The following is a 26,717-nucleotide window of genomic DNA, read 5'->3' on the forward strand; positions in this document are numbered from 1 at the left end:
TTTTCAGTAGGTCATACTATCGCCATTTATTGATACAATTATTCATGGTGTACATATTTAATATCATGGTCTTTCTGTGGTACACTGAGATAACTTTAAATTGCAATTAATCATAAATTTTCATTCTCAACTATTGCAATGTTATCCTACCTTGGGCATAAGTTCTCGTGACAGATATGTAAAAGTTCTGTTGAACCTTATACCAGTTATAATTTTTTAAACTGAAATTGAAGTAAATGGCTAGTGATAGGAGGAACAGCCTACAGAGCGTTGAGATTATTAGATAATTTGACTTACATATTGTGTGATATTGAAAAATCAAAGATGTCAAAAAAGAGAAATAATTAAGTCCTCTCTGTTTCTTAATAAAGCTGCTTTTATAATTTTTCTGGTTATACAATTAAGTTACCCTTATAATATAATGTCATAAGACTGATGAAACCTTTTTGTTAGAATAAGCTTCTGATCAGTCCAAGGCCATTGTCTATTGACTTGGTTGGAAGTAAATCATAGGTTGTCATAACCTATTTTTTTAAAATAAAAAGTCAATATAGGCATGTCTCAAGTTTGACCTTAGTATATAATGGCTAGAATCTTACGCTCAAAAAAATCAATTAATATGTGGTTGTTTTGTTGTTAGCTTATATGTACTGAGATGGTAAGTACCATTGGCAGAAATTCAAAAAGCACAATGTACCTTGAAGTGTTTTGCTTTAATCTGGCAAAACGTGTAGAATTCGAGGAGTTAATTTTTGTCATTTACCGTAATGCATAGGTAGATCAAGGCCATACCTAAAATGGGAGGGAAGTTTAAGGGGTAGTGATCCCCCTGAAAGTTTAGGAGGTTGTATTGTTATCTCCTCCGAATGCACTTCCAAATTTTCTGGCTGGAGCCTTGGAGGAGATAGGGAAGGAAATTCAGTAAAAGTATTTGTAAATTAATTCTTTAGTATGTCCTGATTTAATTTGTCCTAACTCAAATATCTTGGTCTGGATGGGGAAATGATACTGTGGTTCGTAAAAATTTATGATGCAATTTTTTAGGAGTTCAAAAGTTCTTCACTGAAGAAATGCAGCTCAAGTAGAAAAAAATATTAATTATTGTTACTGTTCCATCTTTTTATAATTATTCGTTGGAGTTTAATCAGTGCTCTTTATTATGTTTTTTTATACTTTCACTGATTTTTATTGGTGAAATGAAATTCCTTCCTTTTTCGTAAAGTCGCTGCAGAAATTACACCCAAACTCTGACATTCTGATCCCAGGAGCAAGATGCCAGTGCCATTCCATTTCCTGACATACATATAGAGGTAACTCTGTTTTCATGGCCAGAAAGGGTTCCTGCAAAGAGAGATAAGATTTTTAGAATGAAATTTATATGCTTGAAAGGGAGATATAACCATAATTCTGTGATATATAACCATAATTACAAAACCAGGAGCATTCTCAGTAGAGGAGTTCAAAAGATATCATAAGGTAAAAAAATTTCTGGTAGGTTTTCTCATTATGTCCTAGGTTCCAATTGAAGCTTTTTGACACCTTGGAGCCAACCATACCTAACCAGTGGAAGGTTCCTTTAAGGGAGCCAAAGTAGGCAACCTATCTGACTAAAAAAGTGGTCACCTGGCCTGTGTGGTGAAGGTATGAGGACAAAGGTTCCCAGGAATGTCAGGTTATATCAGATATTAATTTTTTTAGATCAGAAATTTTTAAAAGTTATAATAGCACACTTCCCCTCTCACCCATTCAGCCATTGTTAGATCCTACACGCAAGGGCGTACCTAGGATCAAAACTAGGAGGGGGGCAGCCATGGCTATTTAAGTTGTCGGTAAGATTTAAGCATGGAAAAGATGAATGAAATCAACATTTTAAGGAAACTGTAACAGCTCTTTATTAGTTTTTACAATTATTTGCTTGGAAAAATATTATTTTCCTTAAAGACATTTGCAATTTTTGCTTCAAAGGGGAGGGGGGGGGGGACAGCTGCCCCCTCCTGCCTCTCGCTGGGTACGCCCATGCCTACGTGGATATATATGCCACTGATTGATTCGTTCTGTGACCTCTTGATAATGACCTGAAAAGGTCGAAACCAGTGGAGTTTTCAATAAATACTGTGTGTAGCATAACAGTGTTTATTTTTGAATCTATCATTCCATCCTTCTCTTCAATTTGTAGATCTCTGTTTTTGTTCTTTTTTAGCATTGCATCTTGTGCTCTGCTCCTTGATGTGATTCCATTCTATCCTTTATGCGGCCTTCTCTTTTCCAGAGGAGGGGTTGTTCTGCTCATATTCATAGCAGGGATGGCAATCGAAACTGAACGGAAGTCAAAACCAGTAAAATTTCAATGGTTTCCTTTCCGGGAGCAAATTGTAGAAACAAAAAAGAATAAACCCGGGGAGCTAAACTCGGAGTCGAAATGAAATTGGAGTCAAAACTACTTTGGGTCGAAAATAAACAAAACCTCTGGGATGAAACAAAACACAGATAATGTTTCGCACTGGAGAGATGACATGCTTCACCTTCGAACAGTTAAATTTCCACCCACACACTGATTACAAAGCATGATTGAATGAAGTAGAGGTTTGCCTCACCATCTCTATATACATAGGGCACTTTTCCACTCATAATGCACAACACAGTATTCAGTCGCAATATGACGAAGCTAAATGCTTTAACCTCTCTTCATTCTGTCATGAAATTATTCGAAACTATTCTCTCTCTCTTCACTCAACTTCTGGGATCGAAACAATGAGCAGCAGGGTTTGTTTAATTTAGTTTCGTTCCTGGGAGTAAAGTTTCGTCCCGTATCAAAACTAAACTCCTTGGTGATTTTAATTTCGTGCTGGAATGAAACTAACCTAGGTCTCGTATTTTCATTTCCCTCCGGGTCCCTGCTTCACAGGTATTCTTCATCCATATATTTCTTGTGCTTTGCGACTTATTTCATTCCTTATTTTCTTATTGTTAAGTTTCCCTTCTTCAGTTTTTGTATTCTCCTACTTTCTTCTTTTTAATGAGTTCATTTCGAAGACTATCTCGTATTTTCCTCTAAGACTTCATCCATTATCCATGAAATCTTCTTGACAGTTTTTCTTCTCCCAAGAACTTTTTATGCTGCCCTTGTCAACCACTTTTAATTTTTTTCCTGCTATCTTCAACTGATTTGTCTTTATTAACTTTTGTTTTATTCTCCTCTGCTTCTTGAAAAGCCAGAGTTATTGAGTATCCTTCAACTATTGTACTTGCCATAAATTCTTTACAGTTCTCTTCAATTTCTTGAATTTTTGATGGCATTTCATCCCCTCTATATTACATATCTAGAGGCTGACCTTGCATTTATAGAAAAAAATTTGTTCTCCTCTGTTCCTCCCCTCATTCAGCAAAAGTCAACCCTTCCAAAATGTTTTCCTACCATTTCCCATGGCTATGCCTATTCTGAGTTGTATGAATTTTATTTTTGTCCTTTTTAGGGAGGAGTGGTGAATAAATTTTACATGTTTTTTATGTATTCAATTTAGATAAAATCAATTGATAATTTTGATACAAACCATTATGTTGATTCTTCATTGCATCCCAGATGTGAATAGAGTTGTCATCAGAGCCACACAATATGAAACGTCCAGATTTAGACAGTGCACATGATGTGAAACCAGAAGTCTTGTTTGGGGGTGTGTAAAGTGCCAGCTGCTGATCCGATCTTAGGTCAAATAAGCGGGCAGTTTTGTCTTCAGACCCAGTTGCAAACGCTTGGCCGGATGGGTGGAACTATAAGATATAAAAAAGGGTAATTGTTTAAAATAATGGGCTCTGTAGGGAAAGTTATGGAAACTGTAGGGTATTGAGGCATGCAGACTGCATGATTTAGTATAAAAAACCATTATTCTATTTGCCAACACTCCTGAAGTAATTGTTTGAAGATTTTTGCTGGTTTTATCAATGGCTACATAAAGGTGACTTGGTATTTTTGGTGGAAGTAGTATTGGACTTCCCACTGCACTAAAAATTCGTGCTCTGATGTCATTGGCTGCAATTGCAAATCTGTCATGAATATTTAAGATTAAATGCTTAAATATTAAAACGTTGAATATTATGTAAAATTTAGCATCTTAATGAATTGGATCAAATACATTATTACAAATTTTTTTCAGGCCAGAAAAGAAATAAGGAAAAATTCTTTTTAAACTGCTATTGACTAGTTGGGGAATAATGGATTTAATGGTAATGCAAGCATAATAAATTCACTGATGAATGTCTAGTTTTTGAACTCACAATGACTGAGTTGACATCAGCCTCATGTCCAAAGAAGGTCTGTTTTGCTTTCTCTTCTCGTACATCCCAAATCTTGCAAGTTCTGTCCACACTACCAGTGACGTAGGTGTTCCCTACAGGATTATCTCCTTCTCCTGATGCAAATGACATACTGACAACATCTCCGGCATGTGCGTTGAACTCCATCGTTTTCTTTCCAGATTCAAGGTCCCAATGACAGCTGAAAATATGCATAAAGGTCAATTTTCATGTGAATTGTTGATCTTTTTTTACCTTGACAGTTGACAGCAAGTTCTATCATTTTTGGGAGACAATAATGTATGAATTTTCCATTGATTAAATAACTTCTGCTGAAGTACGAGGGACGTTTTTTTTCAACCTCGCATGGGTCATGAACAGAAGACGAAGTGAATGATTAAAAATTATTTCATCGCTAAATGCTGAGCACACTTTTGGTATCCTTTCAACATAATTGCCTCGGCAATTGAGGTACTGGTCAGGCCTGTGGAGAAGTTTTACCATACCCTATTCGGAAGATGTTACCACAAGTGACCTCCAATGAATTTTGCCTTAGTTCTGAAGCTCAAAGCCTATTTGAAAATCCTTCCCTCCTAGCCACTTCTTCACTTCAGTGTTCAGATGGAAGTCACGCGACACTATGTCGACATTGCATGGCGAGTGATCAAAAATATCCCATTAAAATTGCTTCAGGAGCAGTTGGGCTGCATCAGCACTGAGATGACGGTCATTGTCATGGGTCAGAACACTTCCTGAAGCCAGCTTGTCTCCTCTTTTGTTGTGAATGGGAATGGGTGTAATGTTTCACACTCTAGCCACATTGTATTACAGAAAAATTCTCTTTTATCGGCATAAAGGTCAAGACATGTCAATGCTGAAGCTATTCGGCAAGTTTTCTGGCTATTGCTCTGCAGTGCACACTTGGCGGGAGAATTAATTAAGGCAGTGTGGTTAATGAGATTGCTGCTAACCTTAAATTAAAAACTTAAGTTCAGAAATGACTTGAGTGTGTGGTGCAGAGGATGCACAGTTGCCCTATGCACGCAGCACCAGCCTGTCGCTTGTATGGTGTTTCTGCTGAGCTATCGCAGGTTGAAAAAAAATGCCCCTCGTATTAATATGATCAATAAAATTGGAAGATGTACACAGAGGTATCAACTTGAGTTCTAGAAATTGTTTCATTGGTCACCTTTATAAGGTGATACTTTTTCTAATAGAGCTTGATAACTAGTTAAATGAACTGGATTTATGGTCTACCTCTGATCAGGGGTGCAGCTAGGAATGAAGGCTAGAGGGGGTTTAGGTGCAAATAATATGGGGGTGTGTGAGGGTATGGAATATCCACCAGGATAAGCGCTAGGTGCAAGATTAATAAATCGCAGAATTTTGAGATAAATGATTGAAAATGATGAGTTTTACGGCTTTCTAAGGGATATTTTATTAATTTTTACACTATTCTATTAGTAATATCAATCCAATTAAGTAAAATGGATTAAACTTAGAAATTTCTCTGAGCTCGCTGCACCACTGCTTCTGATATCAATGGTAATGGATTTTGTTAAACCACTTGATTATAAGTCTTTATGTATTCCTTTGCCTAATAGTACGGTGTATATGCATCTAAAAGTATATTGTTCATTACATTCCTGATATTATAAATACATATTATAAGTTATTGTACCTCTTCAATATTTCATATTTACATTTTCATGTCTCCTGATCCAGTAATGATGTGCTTATCATCCAAAAATCTGCAAGAGGAAAGAAATCCTTCATATCCTGCCAATTCTCGCACAATCTTGGCAGCTCCGGTATTGTCTCGGTTGTTCAGATCATATACTGTGCACATATTGTCCATTCCTCCACAAGCTGAAATGAAAGTAAGATTCAAAATTTAATGTCTAAATTAAGAGATTTTGTGAATTGGTGGGCATGTCTACTTTGGTGCTAATAGGTCAAGATACATAGCTTTCTATTCTTAATAAAAGTAACAGAAGCAGGCGTTATGTAGTGGAATGACATACTAAGTTTTAAAATTAACACAAAGATGGCAATATTCCACAGGTTTATTTTCCGTACAACGCGTTTCGACCGTTAGGTCATTATCAAGTACAATACTGAATGGTTGGATTTGGGGTTGTATTTATATAGAACGGATGCACCCTTCCACCTGTCACCCATCCGTTCTATATAAATACAACCCCAAAACCAACCATTCATTATTGTACTTGATAATGACCTAACGGTCGAAACGCGTTGTACGGAAAATAAACCGGTGGAACATTGCCATCTTTGTGTTAATTTTAAAAATTTCTATTCTTTTCCACTGCTACAGTAAGTAGTTTTGCACAAATCTATTGGTGATATCATATGGTACCAAATAATTGACTTAAAATATAATTTAACAGTGCACAAATATCTGGTATTTTCTTAATAACTTTTTATTGAATATATGTATTCCATACCATTAAAATTATTTATATAATTCATACATAATTTGATTTGGTCTTAATTGAACATTTATGCTTGGTTGTGTATGTTATGTATCAGTGATGATTACTTAGTGACAGGGGCGGATACAGAAAACACTCAAGGGGGGGCGCAAAAGATATATTGAGTTGCCTTTACTTTTTATCGCGATATCGCAATAAAAAATAATCAAGTCACAGGCAGAGTAAAATAAAATTTTAATTAATGTAATTATACACATATATAAGACAATGCCATCTAATGATATAAAAAAAGTCACAATCGTGGTTCTGCCATGTTTGCCAATACGGCCAAACCCGCAAGGGAGGGGCGCGCGCCCCCCGCACCCCCCATCTGTATCCGCCACTGCTTAGTGATGATTCTTTATAGCCACTCGAGAGGCCTCTTCGTAGACTGTAGGCTCCTTTCCTGCGTTCTCGGATCTAAAAATATTTCATCACTTCTCCAAAAGTTGGTATCATCGATTTGTTTAACACCGACGAGGCGCCAAATAAGGGACAAGTCGTCTCACTACGCATCCTTTTTTACCTTCTACCATCTTCCGATTTATATTATCCAAGATGAACGCCCTCCTAGCTGCACACACGAGATGAATTTTGCTGTAGTCGAGGCATGGGAGGGGGAGAAGCTAGCGGGGAGGGGAAGGGATCGGCCTGCCACTCTTGTATCCGCGACGTTGTGTGGGCGTTGGAATATTTCTTTGAAGACGCAGGTCTCAAATTAGCCATTTTTTGGCTAAATGGTCGTAGATACGTCAAAATGCATGAAAGTTTTGCTCTAATTGCGCAGTAAATTGGCAAAATCTATTAGGAATGACCATAAAATATTATATTTTTCGAATTTTGACCCTCCCCACCTAAAATGCATTTGAGCAAGTGTCAGGAGTTCAGCTAGAGGTCTCAAATTTTTCAGGCCTTATTTTTGATCGGTCCCACCACTTTTTTTCTTTGGGTCAGATGGATTTGAAAAAAAATCGATTTTTCCGATCCGCCCTAATGTACACAGTCTCAAGTGCGGCGTCCGTGGCTGTGGTGGAAGGATGACTGCAAACGTGTATTATCAAAAGGCCAAGACTTTATTCAGCAAGTCATCAACTTTTTGGATATATCAGTAATAGTAAACAGAAAGATAAAACGTATCTGTTGCGTGGCAGTAGAAAATATTGTTTAATTTTTTGCATAGTAGCAAGTTCACTGAAGATGAAGATAACGGGTGGGTTTTGCTCACATGCAGCGGATGGCACTCGACATGTGTGGAAAGTAAAACATTGCTTTCTTTATCTAAGGTTGGCTATGAATTGGTGACACATCAATACTCTTTCAACTAGGAGGATGGGTGGGAAATGAAACAAAGTGCGCCTTAGCTGAATGTGGATTAGGTTTACGAGAAACGAAGACGATGCGTGATGATACTGACAAAACATTAAGTATATACAAGAATGAATTATAAACTGGGATATAATAACAGCATAGAAACATGTATTAGGGGAACATAAAGGCAATTATTATTATTAAAGTATTCTACCGATTAAGGTAGGTTTCCATTGAGTGCTTGAGAAGGAATCCTGGAGCCTCCCCATACATCATGCACATCCCTCTTCAGTGCACAATAAGACCTACTCCCTTTCAATCTATCCAAAAATCCTATTCTTTTCCTTCCCCTCCCTTGTTTACCTAACATTCTTCCCTCTATCACTGTTTTCAACATCCCATCCCCTCTAAGTACTCGTTCTATCCATACCTTCTGTCTCCTCCGTATCTCATCTAAAAGCTGCCTCTGCTCACCCACCATGTCCAGCACTTCGTCGTTCCTCCTCCTCTCCGTCCACTTCACCTTCTCCATTCTTCGCCACACCCACATCTCGAATGCCTCGAGCCTTCTTTTGTCCTCCTTCCTAAGTGTCCACGTTTCTGCACCGTAAAGCGCTACACTCCAGATCAAACTCTTCACTAACCTTTTCTTTAAACTCTTACATAATGATCCTGTCTGAAGCTCCTTCCTGTTCATGAACGCCTCCTTTGCTAATGCAATTCTCTTCCTAATGTCCTTACTGCTGTATCCGTTTTCCTCTAACATACTGCCTAAATAGTTGAACTGCTCAACCTGCTCAAGTTTTTCACCATCCACCTTTATCTTAAGTCTAACATTCCTCGCTCTTGAGGCTTTACAGAACCGCATAACCTTGGTCTTCCTGTGATTAATCCTCATCCCATATTCCTCGCAACACTCGTGTAACGCATCCACTAGAGTCTGAAGCCCCCTCGCTGACTGGCAGATCAACGCCTGATCATCCGCGAATCTCACTGATTTGAACATCAATCCTCCCACTTTTACTCCAGCTTCTAACTCATCCCACGCTTGCCTTACCATCTCTTCAGCGTACACGTTAAAGAGCAGCGGCGATAAAGGGCAGCCTTGCCTCAATCCGCGGCCCATTCTTGCCCACTCAGATTCTCCGTCCGCTACCTTCACTTGTGCAGTCTGTGCCATAAACAGATTACGAATCAGTCAATAAAGGCAATAGGGAACATTATTGATGAATATATTTGACATTTATACACAAAAAAGGTGGGATATAGAGTACTATTTGAGACCGGCGAATCGCCGTCTATGTAAGTGAATGGGCTAAGCGCACTCCCCCAGGCAAATGCGTTGGCCCTCCTCTCTTAATTGTGTAAAATTCACAATCCTGTGGTTTAGTCTGCAGTGAGCTCTGCTCTCACCTATGCAAACCAGCCTTCAGGTTGAAAGTCTGAGTGAGAAGCATATGACCATTAATAATGACACCTTGTAATACTAAAAGTTTGCTAGTGGCAAAGCTTAACCACAGATTCTGCAACTAGGAAGAATGAATTCTTTCAAATAAATCAGTATCAGTGTGAAAACTGGTTTCAAGTGGAAGTTACATGTGTATATGTAGTTATCTTTAGATTTTTGTGTGAAATTGACAAAGAAGCAGACTCATTTGGAAAAACACAAGAATATTTTTACAAAATCCAGGGCTAGAAAATAGCCAAAGTTCTTGGCTTAAAGCAAGGCCTAAGAATACTATATCATAGATAAATTATTTATTTAATCATGAATTACGTACCTACAAAATTTCCTGAAGGAGCAAAGGCTACACTCATGACCCATGATGATCGTAGAGGAATAACTTGTACCTTATTTCCTGTCCATGTGTCCCATATGATTAGTTTTCCATCCAAGGAGCCAGTGACACAATGCCTGTAAAAAAACATTGATACTTTATTGATTCCTTGTATCCAAGCTCACAAATTTGGGCATATGAATTCAGCCCAGAAAATATAACCAGATATTTGCATATTTTGCATTTGGCTATAATTTTGAATGGAATGGATTTTTAGATTTTGAAACCAATAAACTTGTCATTTGATAGACAACTACTCCTACACTGAAAATAATCAATTTTCCTTTTCTAGTTTTTTTTGTGAGAGATGAATGAATGAAAGATTATTAATGTTCTAGGTCTCCCCATAAGAACAAATACTAACACATATAATAATATCTGCTCAAACAGCAAGAATACATCTTGGCAACAAAAAGTCGAAAAAAATACACCAAATCATAAATTGCCTCAAGTAAAAAATGGCAACGTACATAAATGAACGAGAAGAAAAAACATCAGACAAAAACCTCCAGATAAACTTGTTACAGCACAAAATAAAAATAAATATAATGTACCGGTCTAATTATAATTGCTGAGGCAATAGTTAAATAGCTTTATGTATGAATGATATATAGATGAAAATCCTGTCACTGTGGATTGCATTGGGAATGGTTAAAAGGAATAAAAAATAACAGAAATGGCACACAGAATCAATTGTCAAACATAATACCAACCTGCTGTCACCACTGAAGTGCACTGAGTTCACCTTGTTAATGTGTCCTTTGAGGAGTTTCTTTGTCACCAATCGAACTTTTGGAACATCTCCCATGCTTCCACAGGTATCTTCCAACTTTGCATCATTAGCCTTCTTTTGCATATCCTGTTGGAGAATTAGAGCATGGTAAGAATAGGTTTAATTTTTTATCGTTTCAGTGTAAATTATCTCTTGAAACTCTACTTTTCCATTTTATCTTTACCAGGTGGTGATAATCTTCAATAGAAATAATGCAAGTTTGGGTGAAGCTTGAGTAACCTCCCTGCATACCATGCCTTAGAGGTGTTTATTGTGAAGTCCATGGCAGCTATTTGTTGTCTGTACATCTTTGATTTATCACCCCAAAAGTAAGTGCGTAGAAATTTCTTATCCTTGCTTCATTTTTATCGAAAAGGATTACACTCTTTACGAATTATAATGCAAAATCAACCTGATTTTCATTTGGAACATTGGTTCATCTTTTTTCTTAGAAACCTGAGGCAGATGTAGGACCCTGAATATGGTCTGGGGCGGATTTAGGGGAGGTCACAGGGGTCATGACCTTTCCCCCAAATTTTATCAAATTTTAAAATTTTTAATAGCTGATTTAAGTTATATTGCAATAAGCGATATGGTGACAAATTTAGGCGATAAATTGTATTAAATGCCTTCTATCATAACCCTTCTTGTCTTCTAATTCCAACAGAAATCTTTTGAGGTGAGGGAATTTTTGATAACTTTTTTGAGCACTCAGGGCAAATTTGGGGATTCTTAGTTGGGGTTCTGATCAGGGTGATAGCTTATCCTCTTTGGAATTTACTACCCTGAAAGGGTCTTTGCTGGTTATACCACAATTTAGTCCCTAACATTTTTTCTTTGTGCTAAAAATAATTAATCCATTGTAATTTTGCATCATTTTGGTTATCTTTTAAAAATTCCTATAATTTTATAATTTGAACTTTTAGCTGGATTTTTTTATGTGTATTCACACATTGCAAATGGACTGAGCGATTCATTAGCGTCTGGTGGCAGGCATCTCTGTTAATATGTTAGAATATATTTCTATTTTTCTTGAGTATTGGTCAAATTATCCATATAAGCATATAAATTTGTAGTGTAGCATAAATGTAGCATGTCGCTCAGTCATTCTATAGCCATTTTGTTCTTTTGTATCATGATTTTCGACATATAGAAATGAGGTTAGGTGCGTTTGTTGTGTATTCTTTGTCTTCGTGTTTTAGTTGTAGCTTTGGAATTTTAGCTGTTGAAGGAGCAGAAAAAAAGCAAAAAATGTGGTGTATTCCTGCGTAAGAGTCAAAATATTGTGTCACCTACAACCCGCGAGTACTTTCTCGCTTTGTGGGCTGCCTAATCTTGAGGAAACCATTTGCCTCGCAATGTGTATCCACGCCCCAAAGCAGAGCTCGTTCGCGTCTCATAAACCTAGAAATGACAGTCAATTTCTGAGGTCAAAAATAGTCAGGGAAATGTCAGTTTTAATAAAAACTAGAAAAGTCAGTGAAAATTGATCCAGTCTAAAAAATTTTAGCGAGACTAGTGAGACAGCACGAATTCATACCGTCAAAAATGTTGACGCGGTCTACTTTTGATTTCTGCTTCTAGATCTTCTCCACTGTATTTATATAATGTAGAATGAATATTTGCGTAAGCGTCCCTTTTATTCACAATATTGCAACGTAAGATTACGTCATTACGTCCAAATGAATCACAATGTCGCAATCATCAATTATTATAACCAGACGCGCCGAAACAACATGAATTCACGCATGACATACGCTCATTTATTCCTATTGCGTAAAATCGAATATTGTACGAGTGTAACTCAAATTATGCACATATTGGAGAAAAATATCAAGCCATGGGCCTGCAATTGGGCCAATCCGGTATTAATGAAATAAAGGCGTTAGGTCTAATCATAATCTTTATACAATGAGTAAGATGTAAATGAGGAAAGAAATGAAAACGTAGAATTTTATAATTGCAAAAAAACTTTGGTTCAAGTAATATGTGTCATTTTTTTTACCACGTCTTTCATATACGCTTCACAATAGACGCGAGCGTTGTGAGGGCTCTCGGCGATCGCCGACGAGTCGACCTGGCCAGTCCGCCGTTGTATATATGTAATTTTAAGATGCAAAGAGATATATCAGTGAAGTTAAAAATTCGAATAATGGCGTACCACGGTGAGGTGGCCTATAAATGGCTGGGGATATGGTTTTCGGTGATGCCTTAAGGCGACTGATTCAGCATATAAACATCGCGAGAGGGGAGCTTGAGGAACGGCTGAACAGAGGGAAGGCCGTAGCGAAGGGAGGAATGTTGGGGTGGATTCGAGAAGAAGCCATCCTGTCCGAAGCCTTAATTGAATCCAGTTTTTAACGGAAAATATACCTTCTTTGGCTTCCCTCTTGGATAGGATTCAAGTCACGACAAACTTTTTTTTTGCTGTGAAAGTCAGTGTACATGGAAAAGATCGCCTCTGAGTAAAATGAACTCCGCCGAAGTTTTGTCTCGGCAGAGTCCCTATTTGAAATCCGATTTCTCGTCTCGTATAAATTGCGTCCGATCTAATTTTGGGCTCGTAAACGCGTGAGATGATTTGCAGAAACATTTCAAATTCTCGCGAAGTGGCTTTGTAGGCTTCATTAACTATAAATTATGCTATAATGACGCTTACATCAGTGCCTTCTCTAGAGATCGATTCAGGATAAAAGATTCGAAGATAACCCTGAAGGATGATCTTTTTATCCCCTACTGTCTAATAAATTTGTAATACAAAAAATAAGGTAGTTAACGCAACGGTTCGGAGTAGCACAGATTGATGGCACTTGTTTGTATTAAGGTTGGCGTGCGCTAAAGGCGTATAAGTATGCGGAAATGTTAGGAAAAGTAGGTCGAGAAGTCTCGTCCATCGGCAGACCTCAGGGTCCCTGTGCATTCAGTCATGCTCACTTTGCCGTCATCATCGTTAAGTTCTCAGTATTTCAGCAAAGTACTGCGATATGAACATTTCGCTGAGATATTTTTAGCACCGTGGCACAAATTTAATCATGAATGTGAGTTTTCATGAGAAAATAAGGTTGAAATTTTCCATTTCACAATATTTATAGCTTCTCTTTGGTTGAATTACCAATTTTCTCCTCACAAAAGTCCCAATTACAATCCCAATAAAGTACGTTACTTTATTGGGATTGTAATGTCGCATGCTCGTATGTTTCTCGATTAGAATTGTGCACCTTCGCATCTGAGTTCTCTTGGATTTACGTTTGTTTCATTAATGCCTACTCAGAGCATTTATCCAAAGTCTTGATTTCCCTTAATTATCAGCATGACGCGAACCCAAAATATCTATTTAGCGGGATGTCTCCCTTTTTTCACTCATTTACTCGTTATCTCGCCTGAGGATTCTAATATGGCGATTTTTTTGCTACTATTTAGAGAAAAAATATGGCTTGCGAAAACTACGAACTCTTTTTGGAATTCTCAAATGCATGCTTCATCAATTACCGCATTTTACTTTAACTCTGCAGTCTCTCGTGATTAGAAAATCCAAGAAACTCAAAATTTTAAATTTTATCTGGAGAAATACATGATTTGATAAAAATGTGAATGTTGATGGGAAATTTTACTTGTGGTAAAAGAAAAATTATCCTCCTTTATCATGATATTTTGTCGAATCGATGTGTGGTGAGGTTCCTACTGTCCCCCTACTGCTAGACTTCATAAAGTCAAAAGTAAGTATAAAATATATTATTGTACGATGTATGTAGTATAGTCGTATGTAATTTTATCCTTATCTCTTGTAAATCTTATGTAAATGTACTTAAATACCTTACAAAACGCTCTCAAAGTATTTTGAATTATGTTTCTATTTGTGGGTTAGAGTAAGCTATTCGTCTGATACTTCAGTAATTTGAGGTAGAAGTTCAGTCTCTATAAAGCTATGAAAACTCCATTATATGACCCATACCAAATGAAATGTCTCATGAAATCCTGGCATACTTGAGGTACTTTTATGTAACGTTGTTTTTATGACGTATTGAGTCATTCGGCCTAAATGTTACCACGTTTTTATTAAGTATTTTTCGTATCTGTTTGCCCTTCTGGGAAAAACCTAATAACTTAAATTTAACCCGCTTCCCGATACGTTATCGACTTAAAATTTTCGGTAAAGAGTAGAACCACATGGCGATGGATTCTTACGCTATTTCTTGCTCTTCAGAGGCAGTTTGAGCCCCCATTTTATGCAACTAACAATTGTATTAATCGCTCACCTGCAGCGTAAATTTTAACGATTTGCGATAATTCAAAATTGTTTCGGGATATTCAGCGCTGACCAAATATGTAAACAATCGAGTTAAGTAATACTATTACAACAGATTAAAATATTAATATCATAACCACGATTTACGTAAACTAAAATGAATAAAATATTACAATAAATAAAAAATTAAAAACCCACCTTTTTATCCGAGTATAAAAAAGAAAGTAAACCACTTTGACACCCAAGGTACCACGTTTAAATTTTTCTGGTAAAACACATCTTCAAAATCAAAAACTATTGCCATCTTTACTTAGTTTTAGTCCTAATTAAAACGTGGGTTTTTTTAATTAATTTCTAAATTTAGTGAAATATATTTTTAAGTTAAACTTGATTATTATCTTAGGAAATGGGAGTCATGTTTGTGCGGTGATTTGAATTCTGGTGTTCAAAAGGTAAGGGTTTTGACCCTGCTCGTAATGGAGGTTTTGCTGCTGAAATCTATCTTTATTTGCGATGTACTACAAGTTTGAAGTTCCGTCAAAATGGGGTTAATTTTTACCTAATTTGGCTGTGTAGTGATATGCTGCCTGATTTTTTTTTATTTTCTGTGTAGACTATATTCCTTTGTTTGTTGGTTTTGGAATGGTATCTCTCACTTAAAATTGTAGCTTAACATTACATTTTTCAAATCCTGTTTTTTCAGGCAATCGTTCGGAACAAAGCTAATTTGTTCAAACGTATCCTATTTTTCAAGTAAAAAATTTTCTGTGCTATTTTTTCAACCATTTAGTTCTAATCCAATCTTTATTATCTCGTGGATTTATTTTTATGTTGTATTCGTTAAATTTCCTCTTCCGCGCGTGAGTAAAGTCTCTTCCTTTTTATACTAGCCTAAATAGTCCTGTTCCAGATTGCGATTCCCCAGAATCAGCATTTGAGCAATCAGTTTGGTCCAAGTCCCATGTCTTTCTCATTAAATCAACATCTTCTGGTCATAAATATATAGATTACGTCGAAATTTTTGGGTTGTTTACGCATTTTATGTTGTTGAATAATCCACTACAGTTTCGCCAGCGCCTGGAAAAAGACTATTCCGCGCAAATAAGAGGATGTTCCCTGATTGGCCGGAGAAAATTCCCGGTTTTAGCGCCAAAATTCCTTAAATTAGGGAGGACCACGAGCTTTTTGCCGTCTTCCACCTGAGGACGCCAGCAGAATTGCAGGAGAAACTGGTGTGGACCATTCAACAGCATAAACGGACGCAACCCGAATATGTCGACGTCCTCCATTCAATTCGCGGAAACCCGCGTACAAAAATGTGTAGATGGATTTGCAGTAGCTATTTTATGTCTCAATCCTGCCCGGTCTTCATCAAAATCTACATTCTGCCCCGCAAGCCGCTCCAAGAAGAGGTTTTAGAACTCTGGCCGTTTATGAACAAAAAAAGGCAGATACGCGTCTGAGATATGTGACTATGCGTCCTTCCTAAAATTTATTAAAGTTCTCTATTGCTTGGAGGAAAACGAATTCCTGTACTTCTCTGTTCAGCGAAATATCTCTCCCTTAATTTATCGGTTCTGTTACCACGAAACGTAGGCTCTAATATCATGTTCCCTTTGTTGCTCTGAAAGATAACAGTTATTAGTTGCTAACCAGCGTTTTGTTAGTGTGGTGAGTATTCCACGTTTTTCTTGTACCCTTTAAAGCAATGTTGTTCATTTTATCAGTCAGTATTGTTTTTCCCTAAAGGAAATAATATTAATGCCAAGATATCGAATACTTCTTTGTGATCGATAGCGTTGCCCATCGAACTTCCTAGTAATGCCCTTGGGATCCCATGTCATGTTCGCGTGTGTGCTGACCGTAACTTTTACTGGTCAACTGCCGCTTTCTTTCTCTCTCAAACATTTTAACTCGACCATAGGCGGATCTAGGGGGGGCACGTGCCTCGCCCCAGACCCTTAAAAAGCAAGACTTTTAATAAGGTCCCATTATCATTGCGCTCGTTTTGTATTACGAGGTATCCTTGTGTCCCCCCCCCCAGAACAAAATCCTGGATGCAGCCTAGCTTGTGCCCCCCCCAGAATGAAATACTGGATCCGCCCCTGAACTCGACAATGGGGTATTTTCCATCTATGGGATGTATATTTTGATTTATTTGTCAGACACTTCAAAGGATTTTAATTATATGTTCAAAAATGTCTGTGTCATTTTTCATAATGATGTTATTTTGACGCCTAAGTAAGGAATCGTTATAGTACTAAAATTCTATTCGCCATTTAACTTTTATTTTAACTGAGGAACTAAATTCGTAAACCACTCCACTCCTTTATGCCAGCAAGGGAATTTAGGGTCGAGATTATGGACGAGACTAACTTGTATTTTTATGCGTCAAAAATCATTATTCTCAATATGTATACATGATCAATCTTCAGAGTTGGGTTAATTTATGTTTTAAGTGATTTGTGATTTGTGGCGGTAAGGTAATAAAATACTTGAGATGGAAACCAAATTGTATTCTTTAGACAGGAGATCAGAAGTCTTAATTGCTTTAACACATTGGCGGATCCATAAATGGGTTGAGGGGACCTTTAGCCCACCTTGGGGATTCAATTTACTCTAGATAATAAGGTAATTTTGTTCCGACCCCCACTATTGCTAGGAGGTAACCTTCCAGGCCCCTCATTTGTCCCTATCCTGGATTCGCAACTGCTCCAACACGATACAAAATTTAAAAACGATTTTCATAATGTTTTTAAAACGTAAAACTCTTTAATTGTTGTTTGTTTTTTTGTTGAATATGCGATTGTTTGTTGGAAGTGAAATCATTTCATCTTTTCCTTTAATGACGTGTTGATTGTCCAGTGCAGACAAATATGTAAAATGTTACGAATTAATAATTGCCCAATTTCCAGTAAGGTCTTTCGGCTGTTAATGAATAGCTACCAAATTATTTTTCGAATTACATATAGGCTACTGAGAGCTCCTAAAGTGGGATGTAGGTAAGTTGTCGTTTATTTACCGTAAGAGTGTACTGCAAGCATCAGCCACTGGGAAGAATGTAGAGCATAAAACCTTTTGATCGTCGGTTGATTGTTTAATTATCACCTCTCTTCTAATTTCAATCACTCATATTTTCACTTCGGGCCATATTTGCAATCTACTTGTGTATTCCAGTGTCGCGATATTAACCGTTTTCTGCTCTTTTTTAATTTTTATTGCAGTTCATCTTTTCTAAATTTTATTTCTTACATTTCTCCCTCTTATCTTTATTTTCGAATCTGTTCATATTCTACCATATAATGCTCTGTCTTCATATCATCGTGTTTTGCTTTCCTTCAAATTTATAATCTAATGGATCTGAAATTGAGCTCGGTGAGTTCAATTACTGCTCGGATATCAAGAGATTGTTCGTGAATTTCAAATTTTAGATGTCTTTAGGATTGAATAGTTTTGCTATAATAATGATGCAACAGTTTGAATGCCATTATACATTTTTCTAGCGTTGACATTTCTATATGATTTCTCTGATTGCCAAAGTCGTAGTTTTTCCCAACGTACAAGTATAATCTCAGCATGGCACGATTTAAGTACCTCTTTCTTTTGCACGAACTCCTTTAAGTATAATTTTTCGAGTGTAATTGTTGTGCCACAATTTGCTTTTTCTCTTCTAGTGCAGATGTGTCGTACAGAAAAGTTTATATGCGAGGTAGTTTTTTGTTACCTCTGTGAGTGTCCTGAGTACGTATTTTTGTGATGGGGTTAAAGAATTGTATTCTAATGGTGCTAAATTTAAAGCATAATTTATCTCATGTAACGTCAAATAACTTATTTTTGTGGAAAGAAATTCATTTCTGCTAGTACGAATATGTGGATTCAACTTAGAAATATGTTAGAAATTGGACGATTGTGTGCAATTTTATGGTATTTTGTACGCCTAATGATTAATCGGCAGCTGAATTTTAATATTTTAAGTAAGTTAAAAAATGATATTTATTTTTATTAACAATATGAGTGAATTATATCAGTTGAAGTCTTTCGATTAGTCTAAAGTGAAAGATTTTCGTTTATCTACGATTGCAATCATTGTTCAGGAGTCGATTACTTAATGCGTATATTAATCTGTTTTGAAAATATTTGAAAATTTCCTGAGGGTGAATGGAGAAAACATAAATTTAAATTGTTATAGTGAATTTGAAATTTTTATTGTCAGCTTTAGTCATTTTTTTTTTAATGTTTCACTTATTTCTTTTCAATTTATGTTTGCCTCTCTTCTTTTTTAACGTTTTTTTCGTTGATTACATTCAGGTAGTCTTTTCGGGTCTTCCTACGGAAATGGATTTTAATTGTTTCCAATGTTTTGGACTGATTAGGGGCTCGTTCTCAGGGTGGAGATGGCAGTGGCCCATGGAATGAATTCCTGGGTCGGACTCTAAAACGCTGAAAGCAACAAAAAGCCTATGCCGTGTAACACCATTGATATTTTCTCAAATTTTATCTTTTTGATGAATGAATGTATTTACAGAGTCTACTAGAGAGATATCCGAGAGTAAAAACAAATATAGGTATCACTCAGCAACTGTTGGAATTATTGTTTGGACTTGTTTGATGCTGCAGGGAGAAAGTTATCTATTTATAAAAGAATTTTCTGGCCCTCTCATTCAATGTTGTAGTTAACATTTTCCGATGTTTTTTTGCAAAGTTGACAGTTTTAAAAGAGAAATTCAACTTCAATAACTTTTCCAAATATCTGTCCTTGGATTAAAAATATTTGCTCATAGGTATGAAAGTTCTCCGGGAAGAATATTTAGTTTCAGTGGTGATATTGCATGTAGAGCATATTCAGAATATAATATAGGTTCATTGTTAATGTTTAACAGTATTCACGTAAGATTTATTTCGAGAGGTCTGGATTTAGTTGCTATTTCAAATGGAGATACCTTTACATTTTTTGCCCAGCAAATTTTTTCCGATTTTTAATGCATTTTGGGATGCATACCATGAAGGATATTCTGTGGAAGCCGATCACCTGCCCTCAAGGAGTTCATATCTCAGGGAAGGGTTCTCGTGTCTTAATAAGACTTTGAATCTTTAACAACCCCTAACATTCATTATATGAGAATCCTTATAGTTGAGATATCACGTGTCCAATCATGACCATAGCGGACAATAGAGCTGTAATGTTTATTAAATATTAAACCATAAATATTAAGATGTTGATGTTGTTAGGGAGTTATGGATGGGAAGACAGTGGGTTGTTGAAGAGAGAAAAAAAAGGGAAAGTAGCTCGAAGTAAGGAGGAAAAAAGAAATTGTATCTTAAAGACAATAAAGAGGATTTGGAACAATGAAAACGGTTGACGTTACATAGCACTTGCCTGTACTTGAGCTATGAGGTCTTGCAGCTCCTTCTGCAGCTGAATGGTCTCATCGTCCTTCGGCATGGTGGCGGTTTTTTCTCTGTTCCTTGGGGAGCGAAAGCGACGGGGTCTTCACCGGCAATGTTGCGTAACAGCTTCTCTTCGTTCCTGGAATCCCCTTTCTGCATGAACAGTTACATAACTTCATTTCGTAAAATGAAATTTATCAATAATTCCCCCATACGGGAAACTACGAAAGTAATTACAAGTACATTTTTACTTGACAATTACATCGTAACATTAATTGTACCGGAGTACTCTGACTAAACTGTAGTATTTACGTAGTTAGTTAACAATTTTTTAGATTTTTTATGATTATTGACAAAATGCGGTACATACCTAGAAAAACTACGATTTCAATCACATAAATCTTGTGCAGGGATAATCATAAATTCTATAATTCCCCTTAAATTCTCAATACGTTTTTATTTTTATAGCAAACTTCTTAAATGATATTTATTTAATACCTACATTTTGAAAAATATGGTGAACTAGCTGTGCAAAACAATGGCATAGGAACTCTCCGGTACAATGGATGTTACAATGAAATGGCTGAGTTTAAATAGAGATATATAAAATCGTAATAAAATTTGTCTATTGTAGGTAGGCTTATTTGTTCTCAACGAAAATATTTTTTTTTTTTTATTTTATGCTAATTCAATCTCTTTAATTTTGATCAAACGAAGTCATTTGCATTAATATCTATTTTGGAACGTCATATTGGGGTAAAATTGCCCGCAGTTGATAGCGTATCCATACTTTGTACTTTTTGTAATTATTTGCTTATTGCTTTAACGAAAACTTTCAAAAGATTTGAAGTATTAAGACCTAGTAAATTTGAATTTTCATGAATTTTTTAAGAAAGTAAAAAAGTAAATCAATTTGAGGCTTATAAACCAAGAATAGACTAATTTTAGAGTAAAGCATTGTTTCTCAAGCATTGTAATGATAATGGAATTCTCGGAAGAAATATTATTAGCACTGACACACAAGTTTACTTGCTAGAGTTTTAAGTTGAATTAAAAAACTGATATTCATTTCAAAACTTATGTTGAAAGTGTTGATGCAAATTTTTATCTAGTCGTGTTCAATAATACGAAAATTCCCAGTTCAGTTTCTTTCGCAGTCCGTTACGTTTGGTATCAATTCTAATTTACTTTAACCGTAGAATTAATTTATAGCCAGATAATTATTAACTGTCGTGGGAAATAAATTGTTATTCTTCTTCGCCATTTTGTAATTTAAGTCTCTGAATTCTTAGATTGAAAAATCGATTTGCGTAAAATTTCAGCGTAAATGAGCACTAGCATGCACTTTCTAACTCTATACTTTCACTTTATTATTTTTAAGTACTTCATTTTAAAAGACATCAGGTAAATAAATATTATAAAAAACAAGTTAAGTACAATAGCTGGAGGGATATGATCTGTAGGGTACTCGACTAGTTTTCCATCAGCATTTAAGTAGGATTTTGTCGGTATGAGAATCGAGTTTGTGAGTAGATATTGGTGGTACTTCTCCTCGGAAACGTATCTGAGGACAGTATTTTAATATCATCATTTCCAGTAATAATTTCATTTTTTAATATCATCAGTATTTTAGTTACATCATTTCCTTATTTTTTCCAATATTTAGCTTTATTCTAACACTGTTTTCTACGCCGCAATTTCTCTCCCTAACCCGATCTAATGGCAATGACTTCCTTTTAATCGTGGTAATTTCATTTTAAATTCCTACAATCCTGTAAAGTGTTAATTTTACGTTGCTGTGGTACTTAAAAATTGTAAATTGTGGAAATGGTCTGAGAGTATAGTGGCGTAGCGAAAGGGGAGGTCCGTGTCCGGACCCCTCCGAAATATAAAAAACACAATTACTTTCCATCACAAAAGAAAACAAAATATTGAAAAATCATGAATTTTCAAAATACTACTTTGAAAAATGAAGTTTTTACGATTATGGAAAGTGGAAAAATTAGTTTAAAACCCTCCTCTTAGCACCCACCCTGTTTTTCAAAAAATTTCCCCCCTGGTTTTGGACCCCTCCGAACGAAAATCTGCTGGCGAAAATGAAAATCTGGCTACCACACTGTCTGAGAAGTATGAAATTTTATACATAACTAATAAAACTATGTTATCGAATCACTATGGGTGTATTTTGAGTTGATAAGCTTGAACGGCCAGGAGAATGATTTGTCGGTTAACTATAATTAATGAAAGCATGTATAGTAATGTTGTAGAATGTCTGATGTCAGGTTTCCCACCAAGCAAAATTGATGAACCTAGATGATGTCATACACTAGCCCAAATAATTTTATCAATGTTTAAAACATTTTATTTTCTGACACTGTTATCCATGCACATCTGTGACAGAAGTCACGTATTCCGGAACACTCAAAGATTATCTTAAGCTGCAGCGTCGTCGTACCCGTTAGGATATCGATTACAGCTCAAATTACGTTATGCTTTGTGGTTTAGCACTCACCACGTCAGGTTACGGTTCAAAAGCGAATTGTTCTGGAAGTAAGCGTGCACGGAATAATTCCTTCAGTTTCCCTTGAGACTAATCGTGTTTTTTTTTACGGTGAAGTCAGTTATGTCTTTTAAGGAAGTGCCGCTTTATTAGCAATAATGAAAACAAACGCTGTTGATGTTAGTCCTTAAAGAAAGTTTTGATCTCGTAAATTAAATACTTGGGTGTTGAAAAATAAAATTTGGGTACACGAAATCAAGTTTAAATTAATTAATATATATCTTAAAATGAATACCTACTTTTTTGCAGTTCAGTCGAATCTAACGCCAATTTCATTCAATTAGTGGCTGAGAATTCAGCATTTATTTACTGTTGGCTCAAAAAGTGAGGACTTTATCTTAAACTTTACGGAAGGAATATCAACGATATTTGCACACCCTAGCATTTCATTCTGGGGGAGTTCCATAGCTGCATAAATTCATATCGTGTATTAGTTGACTTGATTTGAATTTTATATTTACTAGCTCTTAATCATATAGTAATTCTGCAAAGATGACTATTTGGCGAAATACACAGTATCAATAGTCTGGAAAATTGTTAACGTAGAGTGAAAAATGTATAAATGCCAGGGAATATCAGCTTGATAAATGAGTGACCAACTAATGGAGGCGAAACTTAGGTTTCTTTAAAATACGAGAAAAGTGTTTTGGTTTTAGTTATTCAGCCGCGATGGAACCACAGAGTATACATATATCATGGCGATTTTCGGCTTCTGTGCTTGAGACCAAGATTGAAATGGCAAAATCCGAGATCGTATGATAGGTCTGATTGGATAACTTCGACGAAAGCGTTTATTTATTTATTTTTATTTATTTATGCCTGTACCAACGAAAATAACTTCATTGGCCTTTTACATCGGGGTTTTCAACTTAACAATCAAACGTACACGAACTTCCATTTCCTAGACTGGGGCACCCTACCCAGGCGGGATACGAACCCGCGACCTCTTGTTTGGCAGGCAAGGACTTTACCCCGCCGCTACCGAGGGTACTTAGTTTATATTGTTGGATTCGATTGTAAATTTTACTGTTAAATTGAATTCGGAGGAGGAGAAGTACTTGGATTTCAATCAAATATATTTATAATAATTATATATATTTACATTTTTATTCCCCATGTTAATACCGAAGGCTCTGTTTATGGTTACTGCGCAGTCTCCTTGTGCAACTCTATGTATATTTTTACTCTGAGCAAAGAAACTCTTCAGCATTTCATTTATCCAACTGCCTACTTTACTAGAAATTTAGGAAGTTACTTTAAACTTAACAATTGGATATTTTTCTCTATATTCCCTAAAATTATTTTTTAAAAATTTTAATCTTAAATATGGTGTCATGAACCCTTTGCCAAAAATATTGGCTTTTTTTGCGTGGTTAATTTTATAATCTATGTCCATGATTTTTGAGAAGTATGCTAATTTACAGGTTAAAATTCCCTAAAAGTCATGTCCATTTTAACCCATGATAACCCTATGTTGCTTCTATGTTGTTACTTCTAAGTAACATGGAAAATGTATCACTTTTCAGCTCTATTCAGGAAAGATTTAAACTCAGTGTTCCTTTGTGCACTTAAGTTTAATGGCATAATGTATCTGCCACAATAATTATGATTGAGTAGAAATTTTTCACATTTTAGAAAAATTGCGAAGTCTTGAAATTTAGGAAATAAAGGAATAAAACTTTGTAAGGTTCACCATTATATTCACATGGGCACGACCCGGGTTTCGTAACGTAGTTACATCTTCTACAAGTTAGTACAACTACTACAACGTAGTTAAATCTTCTACAAGGAAGATGTAACTACGTTACGAAACCCATATTAATATAATAGTGAACCTTACAAAGTTTTATTCCTTTATTTCCAATATGGAGAGGTTTCACAAAGTCAAACCTGAAGTTATCAGTTATATTTTGCAATTTAATTTCTCCCAAAATCAGGTCTGGATTAGAAAGGGTTAGTGGGTAAAATGACCGTTAGGGTTTAAGCAAAACGAAACGTTTACGCACACTTCTCGCTATTTCCTTCCACCTTTCTCAGCCTCGGGTGCCTCATTCAACAGGAGGTGCTCTCGCTTGCCCACGGCTGCGGACGTGATGATCTTGAGTCCTACGTTCAGGATTTTCCGGATCGGGACTGTCCACTTCTTCCGGATCTCTTCGAAGCTCTTCCTCTCGTAGTCCTCCCGCTTGGCGCAGCTCGGTCGGACAGTCCCTCCCCGGTGTCTCAGGGGTCGCTTAATTTTGCCTTCTTCCTTCTATTATCTCACGGTCGCTATGGCGCCTGCCTCAGCCGCCACGACCTTATCAGCATTGCCGATTAGTGTAGACCGTGGCCGCGACTTCCCACCCTTTTTCGTTATTGCGTCCGATCGTACGCGATTATTTTTTGTTTTTTTGAAACCGTCGCGGGAGCCACCACTCCCTTCCGCGTCCAGGTGAGTTCTCTGAGCGGCGCGGTGGAGACGGTCATCCAGCGGTTGGGCGGCACCCCTCCGCGGCGCATGGACTTAGACGATACGGCGGAGGGGACGCCGCATTCTTACCGTGAAGAGGGGTCGGGAGGGAAAAACAATTAGGTTTCCATCACGTGGGCCCCGTGCCGGTGGTTGGGGAGTGCAGGCATGCCGTTCTAGGGGAGGTTATCAGGTGGTGAGCGTTGAGGAGGGTGGTATTAGTGGGGAATCATGTGAGGGACACTATTGTGGGGTGTGAGGAGAAATGTCTGAAAGGGGTGGGGTTCGACGGTTATCGCATTAAGGGTCGGAAATCGTGTTCCTATGTACCTTTATATTCCTTCTTGCGCATGACAGGGGAGAGTATGGGAAAATGGGCTCGAGTTTGCACGAGAGTAACCTATGGGAAAGACTAGAATTGAGGACTTCATGTTTTCTTTTTATGCGGCACTCTTGTTTTCATCGGTGTAATTGTTAAGGCGCAATTATATCCCTCGCAGAGACTTTGTCATGCACGGAAACCGTAGCAGAGGCTTTAGTCAAAACATTGCTCTTTCGTTTTTCTTCCTTTTTTTGCGAGTTAAAGTTTGCAAGCTAGTGATTTAGGAAAGGCTGGAACTAAGTACTTTGTTTTAATTTCTTTGGGCTCTTTGTTTTGGTCGTTGCATTTTTTGAGCACAAATTTCTTTTTCACGCATTGACACCGTGGCACAAACGTTTAAGTTTTTTTAACAGAATATAACTGTCAAAAAATTATATTTTTGATTTTTTGTCAGTTAACGTTTGGACGATAATGACTTAGATAAGACTAGAATTATGGACCCCAGAAGCTAAGGGGTACAAGTGCAATTTTTACAATGTTTGAGATAAGTGCAAATAATGGTTGGTGAGGTACACAAAATTGTTTAAAAAAATAATACAAGTGAATCACTGACAATTTTATGAAGATGAAGGTTCAGGAATTCTCTTGTATCCCTTTGTGACATCAGTATTGTGTACCCCGTTCTCTACCAACCATTATCTACTCTTATCTCCAACGTTATAAAATTTGTAGTTGTACCCCTTGGCTTCTAGGGTCTTCAATTGAGGACTTTATTCTTTCAATCCGGCAGTCATATTTTCTAGGAAGAAAAATTTGTTATGACACAGTTTCATCCCTCGAAAGCAGCCTGTCACGCATGGAGACCCAAGCACAGCCGTTCGTAAAGCAGGTTATTCAAGCGCAGAAAGTTCTGTCAAAACATTAGATTTTTCTTTTCAATTTTTTACTTTATTTCTTTCAGGGATATATCCCTTGGGGAAATTTTGAAGCCGCTATTTCGCTCCTAGGCAAGGAGGTTGTAAATATCTGAAGGGGGCACCACTGGTTTC

The 26,717-nt window shown here is 36.7% G+C and overlaps 1 protein-coding gene across 3 annotated transcripts; it reads right to left on the reverse strand.

The window, feature by feature from the left end:
• LOC124163465 (guanine nucleotide-binding protein subunit beta-2) lies at positions 1-25,441 on the reverse strand. 3 transcript variants are annotated; one of them, XM_046540389.1, is made up of 8 exons: positions 24,901-25,441; positions 20,324-20,473; positions 10,642-10,787; positions 9,872-10,005; positions 5,994-6,159; positions 4,273-4,492; positions 3,552-3,768; positions 1-1,341 (listed from the first exon to the last, which is right to left on the reverse strand). In XM_046540389.1, the coding sequence occupies exons 2-8, from the start codon at positions 20,387-20,389 to the stop codon at positions 1,235-1,237; spliced, it is 1,056 nt and encodes a 351-aa protein (XP_046396345.1). In that variant the 5' UTR covers positions 20,390-20,473; positions 24,901-25,441; the 3' UTR covers positions 1-1,234. The 3 variants fall into 3 exon arrangements, with proteins under 3 accessions (XP_046396345.1, XP_046396343.1, XP_046396344.1); XM_046540387.1 differs by having other exon boundaries at positions 20,324-20,487; XM_046540388.1 differs by having other exon boundaries at positions 20,324-20,507.
• Between the last annotated feature and the right edge of the window lie 1,276 nt (positions 25,442-26,717).

This window comes from Ischnura elegans, chromosome 8 (genome assembly GCF_921293095.1).
Source record: "Ischnura elegans chromosome 8, ioIscEleg1.1, whole genome shotgun sequence".
Taxonomy (NCBI): Eukaryota; Metazoa; Arthropoda; class Insecta; order Odonata; family Coenagrionidae; genus Ischnura; species Ischnura elegans.